The sequence below is a fragment of the Suricata suricatta genome, chromosome 3 (genome assembly GCF_006229205.1).
Source record: "Suricata suricatta isolate VVHF042 chromosome 3, meerkat_22Aug2017_6uvM2_HiC, whole genome shotgun sequence".
In the NCBI taxonomy this organism is placed as follows: domain Eukaryota; kingdom Metazoa; phylum Chordata; class Mammalia; order Carnivora; family Herpestidae; genus Suricata; species Suricata suricatta.
The window spans coordinates 132,418,721-132,431,641 of NC_043702.1; the positions used below are offsets into that span (position 1 = coordinate 132,418,721).

At 37.1% G+C, this 12,921-nt stretch overlaps 1 protein-coding gene across 6 annotated transcripts in view; it reads right to left on the bottom strand.

Moving 5' to 3' along the window:
• SMG7 (SMG7 nonsense mediated mRNA decay factor) overlaps positions 1 to 12,921 on the bottom strand; it is a 90,430-nt gene that overhangs the window by 17,442 nt on the left and 60,067 nt on the right. For all 6 annotated transcript variants that reach the window (XM_029935221.1, XM_029935222.1, XM_029935223.1 and 3 more), the window contains 6 exons: positions 7,810 to 7,981; positions 6,534 to 6,605; positions 5,557 to 5,707; positions 5,040 to 5,175; positions 1,057 to 1,219; positions 422 to 578 (listed from right to left, as the gene is read on the bottom strand). In XM_029935221.1, coding sequence (XP_029791081.1) covers positions 422 to 578; positions 1,057 to 1,219; positions 5,040 to 5,175; positions 5,557 to 5,707; positions 6,534 to 6,605; positions 7,810 to 7,981 — 851 coding nt within the window. The remainder of the gene's footprint in view (positions 1 to 421; positions 579 to 1,056; positions 1,220 to 5,039; positions 5,176 to 5,556; positions 5,708 to 6,533; positions 6,606 to 7,809; positions 7,982 to 12,921) is intronic.

Below are 12,921 nucleotides of genomic sequence, written 5' to 3' on the forward strand. Positions count from 1 at the left end.
CAACTCAAATGCAGTGTTACTGTAAGGCAGTATCAGCTTATGTACAGAAAATAATGGAAAAAGTAAAAATCTCTTCTCTTCAACTTCTAAACAAAAAAATTGGAGTATATTGTAACGGGTAAGAAACAAACTAGTTTTTACTTCAATTTCATCTTGAAATGTGAAAAATGCCTTTTCCCCATGATGGCAGCCAGGAATGGGGGGGAACACAGAGGGAGTCAAAAATCCTTAAGATTGCGCCTCACACAAGAAATTCAAACAAATGAAAAGCACACAAAAAGGTCTTCAGTTCTATTTGCAGAGAGTAGGTGGAAAACACAAAGTCTTCTATTGTTCAGATGTTGTGTTTTGGAGGCGGTTTTAACATCTCTCTGCATATCAAACAAAGCACACAAGCTACATAAAATTCTAAGACACTTACTACTGTCTTTCGTCCACCACTGCCTCCTGAAAGACCCTGGGTCTGAGTCTCAGCCAGTCCATGGAGACCTTGACCGCAGGAAGGGGATAGGCATTGTAGGACTCCTCTTGAGACTTGTTCTGGAGAGGACACTTGCACAGGATGCCAAGAAAAGACACTAAAAGAAAAGAAGTGTATTCAGAACGCATAAGATATTTGAAACAATGTGCCAGTACAAATTAAACTATCATTATGAGACCTCTGCTGTATCCCACTTAATGCTAAAATATGTCACAGCTTTTCTTCTAAAAAGGCTTTTTTTCCCATGCTAAAAATGTTTACAGGGGTGTATGGCTGGCTCAGTGGGTGGAGTGTGAGTCTTGATCTCAGGGTTGTGAGTTCGAGCCCCATGTCGGGTGTAGAGATTACTTGAAAATAAATGTTACAGATATATTTGATGAGAGGAGGGTGTCAAGAGATTAAAGGATAGCACTCAGGGTTTAGGTCTCCTAATTTAATATTAAGAAATATAGGACACATTTTTATGTCACTAATACTCTGTTATGATGATGAAAATGCCTAAGACTATGCTTTCCAAACAAGACAGCACAGAAAATTAAGTGATTTTAATTAAAATTAAATGACTTAATACTCACTAAAGAGGGCCAGCAGCTGTGTCCAACACAGCTGCTCATCTTGGCTGTAACTGTGCTGCTCCGTTTCATTGCTAAAGTCACGAAGGTGATGAAGTTGAAACAGGTTGATGACAGTGACGTGAACTAACTGCTGAGAGTTAAAAGCCTTTTGGAACAGTAGCCTCTGTAAAACAAGACAGAAATACCACACAGATGATCAAAAACAGGAGCTACTTTCAACACAAGAACTACTGCATGTAGAGCCAGATGGGTAACAGAGTCACAGATGAGTAAATGTCTCCACTCTTTGATCGCTGAGTAATACTCCATTAAACACACACACACACACACACACACACACACACACACACACAACTTCTTTATCCATTCATCAGTCAATGGACATTTGGGCTCTTTCCATAATTTGGCTATTACTTATAACTCTGCTATAAATATTGAGTGCATGGGCCCCTTCAAATCAGCTCTTAATCCCAGCATTTTAATCGACTCTGATGTGGTCTGATGTTTCTCATGCTGACTCTTTGCTTTAAAAGGAATTAGCCCAGACATCACAGAGCTCCTTCAGCTGTTTTTCCACTTTTTTTTTTCCCCCTTAGTAACTATTTTTTAATATGATGCAAAAAAACGTTTGGGCATCAGTCAATAAATGTATAGATCTTAATCCATTAGAAGTGGTTTATATGAGATGCATACACAGTAAAATGTTAAGTTCGAACCAATTACTAGAAAGTAGATGTACATAGTGAAAAAGAAAAATTTCAAACTAAAAGACTAAAAAATGTTTTTGAACTCTCGGTACGTAGAGTATGACTTCCAAAATTTGTCATAAAATTCTCTTTCAAAGGCTTGACACATTTAAAAAATCTTATTTATAAATGAGGTACAGAGCAAGAACTTTGGAACACAGGGCAAATGATATACTAAAACAGTAATGTGATATAAGCACTTCTACAAATTATAACACTGATGTTTTCCCTATTAGAAAAGTACATGTATGATCTTCACCATCAAATTCCTTTCACTTAGTAACTATGTGTTTACAGTAACTGCTAACCAGGTTATTGGATGAAAGAATTCACATACACGCTCTCAGCCACTGGCCTCAACTTAATCAGCCTTCTACCTTAATATCTGCAGCGATTTTAGATTACTACCATAGAAAAGATTTTTCAAACACAAGTTCCTAACAAAAGCTGATAGCTACTAGAGATATCTTAGCCTCACCCTACACTTTAGCCACAGCCAACCTCCCTCCCTGACTGTCACTAGCCTTACAGTGGGAAACAATCTTACTTATGATTCTATCAGCAGTGACAAGAGATCCTACCATCTCATAAATTTAGAGCTGCCTTTATCCAGCAACTTCTGAGATTTTTTTTTCTATTTACATAAAGAACCTGAAATATCGGGAGTAAGTTTTAGGATGCCATCAGCAGGATCCCCTACACCATCACGGCAGGAAAACACCACTCAGTTCCACTTCAACTACGCTCTCTCTCAGCCTCCCTGCGCCACCTGCCATGCCAGCAGACACAGCAAGAATGCTCATGCCTTTTTCAAAGGCATCAAGCATTTTTCTTTCCTTTCTTTAAAATGTCCCCAAATCCTATCGCTTCTTCTGAATTTTCCCATAAAACTTCTCCTTCAGTCTCTATATCTGACCATTTACACAAATACATAATACTGGCATAAAATGAGAATATTAATTTGTATTTTTCAAAAAGCATTTTTTCTTAGGAGTAAAATATAATAATAGATCTGTTACTGTAGCTGGCATTTTATTTTAAGTGGCAATGTCCTATAGAAGACAATCAGATCCCTTTAAAGGATTTTCTAGTGTATGCACAGAAGCACAAATGCATAGGAGTCCATCCCTAAGTACTAGCAAACGAGATGTAAAATTTCACGAAGGCACACACTGTCTTGCTCTCCCCCCTGCCCCCCCGACCTCTAAAAGCCTAGAAAAGTATATGGGTCACAGTAGATAGTAATTACTTAGTGAAGATATAACTCACATCTTTAGAAGTAAAAGTGTAATTATGTGGTTATATTTTCATAAAATTTAGATTGTATTGTAGGAAGCAGAGGACCACACCAGGAACAGACTGGAGCTGACAGTTATTCAAAGGCACCTTCAACAGCAGTCATGGAGTTTACTGAACTCAATACCATGAAAAAATAGCATATATTTAAAATATATATAAAAAGGCTTGCATCTCATTTCCTAAATACCAGGTCTTAAATCTTCCAATAAACATCAATTGGTACACATTTCTGCTTAGCAGCTAAAGATTACCAGTTAGACACAGTGAAGTTTACATGTAAATGATTCTAATCTACATATGCTTTAGAAACACTTTTGAGTATTTACTCAACTATACTAAAATTTCACTCCAATGATGTTCTTCTGGTATTTCAGTAATGAGTAAAGTTAAAAATAGATCTGCCTCATACTATGTTTAACTTTAGAGTGTTGGAATGGTACTTCAAAGCTCTTTTAGCAATTGCCCACATAACCACTCCCCCAAACTTTATATGCAGAAATAGAAAATTGAATATTAATGTTTGAAGTTGAATCAAATGCAAAATTGACTAGACTCTAGACCAGAGTAACTTATATACAGAGAGGACCTCATTAAGGTAGGTTCTCCCCCAACCCCATTTAGGGAGTGTATCTCTCATAGAAACAGAGGGGGGAGCAATCTCAAGAGGTCATCTGGTCCAATCCCCTGCTAGTTTACAGAACTGTTCCTAAACCATTCAAGAAAGATGACCGTCAGCCTGACTTTTAAGCCCTCAAAACAGAGAATCCTTAGCAACCCCCTACAGACCTCTTTTTAAGATAAATGATTTTAGTAGTGACCTCAGAAAAGACAAAGAGAAGTTATTTTAAAATAATCCTTCATTTATCTGACCACTTATAATGCCACTATTCAGACTTGTTTGTTCTGTACAGGCAGAATAGCTTAGGGCATAAAAATTAGTTGTTCCTTTCTTGTACCCAATTCTGTAAATCATGGCCTAAAAGTTTAAATAGGCCACTAAGAGAAACAGAACAGCAGGAGACTCTAAAAGCTGATTCTAAAACAAATTATTTCTATTATAGTTATTTAGAACATTCTCTTGTACATAAAATATCAACTGCAAAATAATTATCTGTAAAACTGCTTCACATTGACTATATTTGGCTAATTTAGGTCTCTTAACTAAGTTCTACAATCTCTGGAACGTGTTATTTTTATGATAGTTAGAAAACTGAAAAGCAGTTATAGACAATTTCCCAAGGGTTCAGATACCCAGAAGCCACCAAGAAATATACAATGTTCTTTAAGACTGTCTTGTTTGCTGTTGATCCTACGGACTAAAACAGTCCGTATTTGTTGACTAAATTAATTAAAAACAGAGTTAATACTGCTAATTTAATATTTTAATAAAAGATCATTTTCATATATATAATAGAACAAAGATTAATTTTATCTCCTTACACAAATTAGTAAAATGTATTCCTGTTGAATAAAATTCTCATTCCTTTCCTTCAAACTACCACAAATCCTGATGGATCAAAGCACAATGAGAATAATGAGCCCAAGTTGCAGAAAGGAAGTATTATAAAGTAGGTACTAAGAATATAAAAATATTAAATATTTCTAAGAATATAAAAATCATCAAAAATAGTACTTTCAAAACTGAGCAAGAAAGGTGCTTGATCTAGAAGGAAGGAAGAGTTGGTGTCCCCCCTTTCCCCTACTTTGGTACTTTGCTAAATGGCAGGTACTTATGAAAACACTGCTGCTATGTTTCTTTATAGATGGTATGTTTCAATTTAAACAATTCTACTGTATGCAAAAATTCCATATGCTTCAAATTTACTCTTAACCAATACTTCACAGCTAAGTAATGACATAAAAACTAGGAGTCAAATTCCCCCAAATCTTATGCTTCCCTGATTTTAGACAAAAAATTCTCTATTTTTGAAATCTAACCTTAAACTGTTCTTCCAATTTCTCTCGAAGTGGGCTCAACTTTTCCAAGCTCTTACTCAGGTACACATGACCGTGGAATTTAATAAAGGCCTTGATGAAGTCAGAAACACTCCATTTGGTTTTCACCTCATCCCGGCTGAAATGAAAGAAAAATTTCCATGAATTTTAAGCAGCATAATGGCTAATGCTTCTTAAAAGAGGCTTCTGTCTGCAAAAACCCATTATTTGGGCCCCTGATATACAAGGAGAGGACTCTGCATCTGACTTTTCATCTGCAACACACTCAGAGGAGTCGTGAGTATTCAGCAGCCTGTACTCCTCGACTGGGAACAAATCAGATGCTGACTGCTTGAAATTCAGCAATGCCTATAAGCAAAGCTATTAAAATATATCTACATGGTGAGAAATTAGGCAAATGGAAGAGGAGCATACGTAACTATTAGTTCTTGTATGCTCCCAGGCTGACGGGTGAAGGCTACCATGTCACACAAAGTCCTCTTTGAAAAGTCAGCCCTACCTTTCCAGTGCTTTAGAAAGTGCTTTTTGTAGATTAGTGGAGGCAGCTGGGAAAGGGAACTTCACAGCGATGCTTCTGCAGTAGTAGAAAATTGTGGTCAGATGGTCTCCTTTGGAAGAAGCTAAGATAGCCAACTGATTGTAAGGCTGACCTATAGGAGAAAGTGAAGATTTCAAAGTAACCCAAGATGCACAGTCTTGCTATCAGAATACAGGTGATCAGTTTTTAAACCTTTAGATTAATAATGGGGAATATTTTATAAGTAAATCTCATGACCACCTCATTACAAATGGGCAGGATTCAAAACAGCACATCCCCACAATGGTACATACTATGTACAGGTTAAAGAGCACATAATTAGGGCAGAGAGCACCGTAAGTTTCAGTAAGACATCACATGGGCCTAAGAGACCATCACAACTACCATTCCTGCCACCGCTGTGGGACAGGAGCCAGAGACAAAATGAAACCAACTGTGTGGCCAAACTGCCATCCCTGCTTGAAAGGGACCCCTTTTAGAATCTAACAGAATTTCAATTTGGTTTAACAAGAATGATTTATTTCACCAAACAAGAATCATTGATAATGTCCATTTTGAGGTCATCAAAAAACATAAGTGGTATCTCTTAGATAATAAGAAATTTTTTCTAGTTAGGAAATGGTGGCATTAAGAGATAATTAAGGAAGCCAGAGCTGCTGAAACAATTTTGGATCACATTAGGGGGGATTCTATTTATACTGGTTTACTGAAAACAAGTTTTATTTTTAAAAATTCACTTCTGGTTGTATAGGACATACAATGGAAAGAAAAAATATGACCCAAACTCCAAGTCAATCAATACCAAATCTCTAAAACTTAATAACAAAACTCCAAACTCTTTCACTTTCAAAACCTTAAAGCTGAGCCTTATCTTCCATGCTGTTATGGAGAATCAAGTATCACAATCAACCACAGGTTGCTGTGAGAGACTCACTCACCATTAGAGGGGACGAGCTGAGCTGCATGCCTATAGTAGGACTCTGCCTGGCTGGTCTGGTTTCTGTATCGAGCTGAGAGGAGGAAAAAGAAAATGTAGTTTAAAAACATACAAACAAACAAACAAACAAACAAACGAATAAAAAAAATTAGTAGGGCAATATTTCCAAGACAACTACAGTTTTCAATTCTAAAGATAATAAACACATTAAAATTAACTTAAGATAATTAAAGACAGAAAATACTTTAAAACAAATTAACTATAGGATCATGTGTGAAGTATCCGCCTGGCTTTCCCTATCTGGGACATTCAGCACGGAACCAATGTTGAAGCTTACCTAGCCCCCATTTTCAGGTCCTCCAGGGTCATGCATCACCAGCTCCCACTACGGACTATGCTGGTGACCTGGGGCCGGCCCACCAAGAAGGGGTGAGTTATATGGCACTTAAAAACAAAACAAAACAAAAAACACTATACAATATGATCTGAAAATTATGTATTTCTTCAATCTCTTATAAAGTGATTTTGAAAAATGTCTCACCTACTGTGATATTAAATATGTGTATGCACAGAATACATTGAAAGCAAAAACAACCTAAATACACTATTCACTGGGTCTCCGTGCAGAATTTGGTGCTTATTCTGACATGACCTCTCATGGAGTCCATGATTTATATGACATCAAGATGTCTAAAATCTTCAAACTTAAAGCAAGTAATGTTCTCCATTCCTTGTTATTTGAGGACAGCTGAAACATAATCCTATAGTTAATTTGTTTTACAACCCTTTTAGGTCACCTTAAAAGGAGGAACAAGAATAAGTCACATAACAATCTCAGATAAAATATATTACAGAGAAGTACAAATTTAACTGTAAAAAGGAAACAATGAGGTATACACTGATGATAGGAAGGAAAGAAGACAATCTAGCCTCAGAAGGAATAACTTCTAAGCCCTGCAATTCCAAGAGTACGGACTTTTCAAAGACATTATGGCACCACTTTGAAAACTAGCTTTGATTACATTTTTGCTATTCATTTGCCTACAAATGAAGTCTAAATACAATTTAAATCTTAATATGAAATTTACTACCTTCAAGATCCTTTGCCAATCCCAAAATACTATGAAAATGTAAATTCTTTAAGATAAAATTAATTTCCTCTTAGGACAAACTAAATTGTATGTACATGCTCAGTTTAAGGGAAATGAGCTTCTTTCTATGACCACTCCAAAGAAAAGAATGAATGTATTAGCAATTCCTTCACACCAAAGGCTCACCAATGTCTCCAAGGTGGACGAGGCAGTGCTGGCAGATATAGGAACAGGAGCTAGACTGTGGCTTCACTATGGCGCTGGTATGCGTCTGTTTATTGCTGATAATTCCCAATTGGGAAGACTTCACACGGCATGGTAAATCTACATTAAACACTGTACACAGTTCTTGTAATAACTAAAAGGAAAACATAAGCAAGATTCAGTGACAAGTCAGAACTGGTAAGTCAGCAGTGCTCTAACAGTAAAGTCTGTATACTCTGTATACTTCAACATGTATACCTAATATCATATACTACTGAGGCCTGAGCAAAGACTAAGAAAACAGGATAGGATAACTAGTAACATTTATTATAAGTCATATCTTTTAAATTCACTAAATATTAGAGCAATCTAAGATGTGTATCTAAAAGGAACAGAAACATTATTTAAAAAGATGTTACCTGCATAGGGTATTCAGTCTCATTCAGCAAGCAACTCCAAGAAATTATCTACCTACTACTTCTCTTAGAAATACACAAAAACCATTAAAGATTGAGTGGTTACAAATACCACTTAAATGCAAGCCAACATATTTGTTCGATCTTAGGAGTTCTTGAGATTTACTTTAAGCCCTAGATCAGTTTATATCTTTGCATACACAATAGATCTGATACAGATCTGCAGGGGACTTCTGACATTGTGCTGACCACCCAATTCTGCCTCCTTTCTCCTCTAGTCTTACTATTAGAGGTACCTTCTCCTTGTCAGAACTCCTCTGCCTGCGCCCACTTATTTCATTCTTGTCTGCCTCCTGCCTATCATCCTCTCACTCTTATATCTACCATCAACTTCTCATGCTTCTTTGCTGTGGCTTACAAATAACAAATGTTGCTCACAGAATATAATAATAATAATCAAAAACCAAAACACTCTTCTCCTTGACCTTGGATTCCTCCTCCAGTAACCTTTTAATGTCTCTTCTTCTTCTTAACCAAACTCCTTCAAAGGAATCCACACGTGTCCTATTTGCTTTCTCAATTCCTATTCACGCCTTCATCCACTGTGACCTGCCTTCTACACAAACCCCTCTTCCGATCCCACCACCCACCACCACTCTACTGACACTGCCGTCCATGACAACCAGTTACCTACTAAGCAAATACAATGGACACTTTTCAGTCATCATCTTATTGGACCTCTTTGCTGCATTTAAAACAGCTAACCCTATAGCTAATCACTGAGCTTTGCCTTTTTTTTTTTTTTTTTGATCTTACCAATTATTCCTTTTCAGTCTCCTTTATTCAAAGGCATTTCTCCCCCCACCTTGTTTTCCAAGGGTTTCATTCTTGGCCCCACACAGTTTTCTGCATTCTATTCCTTTCATTCAATATTTACTTAAATATATTCATTCAAATATTTGGTTACTGGATCAGGCACCCTGGTAAGCAACAGGGTAACAGAGATGAATAAGAAAATCTATGTTCTTAAAGAGCTCACAGCCAAATGAACAAGATAGATAATAACGCTGAGGGTGAAGAGGGGAAGGGGAAGGGAGCAAGGGATATCAAACATGATAGCTAGCATAAGCCAAGAGGATAATCTACATTTACAGCAAACTGCACTCCCTGGTTTATTTGATACATTTGTCTCACTTATCCTAGTGATAAACTAGCAGCAATATAGTATATATAGTGATAAAGCTCTATTTTTTCAGATGAAGATATGAAAGCAACAGAAATATCAAGCGATTTGACTAAAGTTGCAGAATTAGAAATACCTTGATTCTATCACACTTAAAAAAATTTTTTTAATGTTTTTTATTTATTTTTGAGAGAAAGAGACATACAGCATGAGGAGGGGAGAGTCAGAGAGAGAGGAAGACACAGAATCCAAAGACAGGCTCCAGGCTCTGAGCTAGCTGTCAGCACAGAGCCCCAACAGGGGCTTGAACCACAAACTGCAAGATCATGACCTGAGCTGAAGTCGGATGCTTAACCGACTGAGCTGCCCAGGTGCTCCCTATCACACTTTTTAATGTGCAGAATTCACAATATAAAATAAGAGATCCTGAGAACCCATCTCATGATTTGAAATGTCCTACCTTTTTTCTGAGATAAAAACCACTACCATAACCAAATACAAATTCTGTGTATCCTTTCTTTGTGTACCCTTTCCTACTAAGTACAGGAATTATCTATTTCAACTTTACTTATACCTGTACATTTGTAATGGGCAAGAAATTTGCTAATATAAAACTAGGTAAGCAAATTAATGCTCAGAATGGCTAGAGTCAGGAAATATAAAAAGCAAGAAATACAGGAAAGGAACAAAAAATGGGGGGTGGGGGGGACACACCAAAAACAGATGACTGTAGAAGATAGCAAGAAGAAACATGGCAGATGGTAGAGAATGGAGTTTGGACAGACGAACACTAGGTAAGGCTAAACGTCTAGCAAGAAGAAAAAAGAATGTTGACAAAAAGTAAATCAAAGGTGGCCAGAGCATCATATGGAATGTCTTGTAATAAAATTTTGTCTGAACCCAGGAGTTGTAGGTGGAAATACCAGAAAAGTTCCTGCTGATTCAAAGATTCTGGGTAAGAAAGCTCTAGTTGATTTAGATGCAGAAACAAGGTGGCACTAAAGAAGAAAAACATGTTTCATAAGTTGAGCAAAACTATATTTGGCAATTATTCTATGAAAACTCAGAGTACGTTATTCCGCTATTCCTTGGCTCTTCACCCTGTGCTAAAAATGGAGAACTAACTATAAAGATATAGAACATCACCTTTCAAACTGCTACAGAAACTTAATAATACTTTTTTTCTTTTGCTTCCAGTTTCTTAGAATAACAAATACTTGCTCAGTTCTTTGATGTTTAAAAAAAAAAAACTACTGCAGAAGTTTGTTACATCTTAACTTCGGGAATTCACTTCTGGCTTGAATTTGGTACCACGCTTTAAATGGCTCATAAAATGACAGTTAAGAAGTTAAAACATCTTCACAGAAAATAAAAATGAGAATAATCATGTATTAATCTCTTCTCAATCCATTCCAATCAGATTTCTATCCCAACCACTTTACCAAAGTCACATTTCATCAAATCCAAGATACCATAAATCATAAAATGAACTATTTATTGTAACACTGAGAGAAAAAAACACACTGCCATTTAAATAGTGACTTTTCATCTTTTGTGAACTTATCCATAATTAAGAGATGTTAAAATATTTTAAAAAATTTTTTAAGTTTATTTTGAGAGAGAGCACGCACATGCACAGGAGGGGCATAGAGAGTAAAACTCCCAAGCTGTCAGCACAGAGACATGGGGCTTCATTTCATGAACGGTGAGATCATGACCTGAGATGAAATCAAGAGTTGGAGGCTTCACCGACTCACCCAGGCACCCCAAAAATATTTTAGAAATGAAGAAATACAGTATTTGTTAATGTCACCAGTGACTTCCATGTTGTCAAATATAATTGGTCACTTTTTAATCATCTTACTTGACTTCTTAGAACCACCCAACAGGGATGATCACTCCTTATTGAAATGTTTTTCTCTTGGCTTCGAAGTCACCACTCTCACTGTCTACCACTGCAGTGGTGGCTCCTCCTGTGCTCACCTGTTCTCACCTGTCCTATGGTTTTAAAAACCAAACACTAAAAATATCTGACTAAAGCAGGGTTCTTCATTGTAATCATAAAATTTACTCTGGCTCTGATCTTTTTACTGAGCTCCAAGCCTGTTTAGCCAATTACCTATTTGACATTTGCACTAAGATGTCAAATAGGCTATCTAATTTAACACGGATATATTTTCATTATTCTCCATCTCAATAAATGGTACAACTAGTCAACTATCTGCTCAATCTGATAACTCAAGCCATCTTTGACTCCTCCCCTATTCTGATTCCACATATCCTATCCAATCTAATCCATGAGCAAATCTATTGGTTAGTCTTCAAAAACCCAACACAATAGCATCCTAATTTGTTTCCATTCCTAATCCCCATACAACATTCTCCATATAACAGCCAGGATAATCCTTTTTTAAGAAAAATTTTTTTAATTGTTTTTATTTTTTAATTTTTTTTAATGTTTTATTTATTTTTGATACTGAGAGAGACAAAGCATGAGAGGGGGAGGGGCAGAGAGAGAAGAAGACACAGAACTGGAAGCAGGCTCCAGGCTCTGAGCTAGCTGTCAGCACAGAGCCTGACGCGGGGCTCGAACCCACGAATATGAGATCTGACCTGAGCCGAAGTCGGAGGCTTAACCAACTGAGCCACCCAGGTGCCCCTAAAAAATGTTTTTTAAATGTTTTATTTTTGAGAGAGAAAGGGAGACAGATAGTATGAGCAGCGAAGAGGTAGAGAGAGAGAGAGAGAGAGAGAGAGGAAGACACAGAATCTGAAGCAGGCCCCAGGCTCTGAGCTGTCAGTACAGAGCCTGACGCAGGGCTCAAACTCACAAACTGCAAGATCATGACTCGAGCTGAAGTTGGACATTCAAGTGACAAAGCCACCCAGGTGACCCCCACCAGGATAATCTTTTAAAAATGCAAACTGTATTCTGCCCATTTCTTCACCGGGTTATTTGTTTTGTGGGTATGAAGTTTGGTGAGTTCCTTGTATATTTTAGATATTAGCCCTTTATCTGATATATCATTTACAACTATCTTTTCCCATTCTGTCAGTTGCCTATTAGTTTTCTTGATTGTTTCCTTTGCCTTGCAGAAGCTTTTTATCTTGATGAAGTCCCAAGAGTTCAGTTTTGCTTTCATTTCTCTTGCCTTTGGGGATGTGTCGAGTAGGAAATTGTTGCGGTGGAGGTCTAGGAGGTTTTGTCCTACTTTCTCCTCGAGGGTTTTGATGGTTTCCTGTCTCACATTTAGGTCCTTGAGCCATTTTGAGTTAATTTTTGTGTATGGTGTAAGAAAGTGGTCTCGTTTCATTCTTCTGCATGTTGCTGTCCAGTTCTCCCAGCACCACCTGCTAAAGAGGCAGTCTTTTTTCCATTGTATACTCTTTCTTGCTTTGTCAAAAATTAACTGGCTGTACATTTGTGGGACTACCTCACGCCAGTCAGAGTGGCCAAAATGAACAAATCAAGAGACTATAGATGCTGGCGAGGGT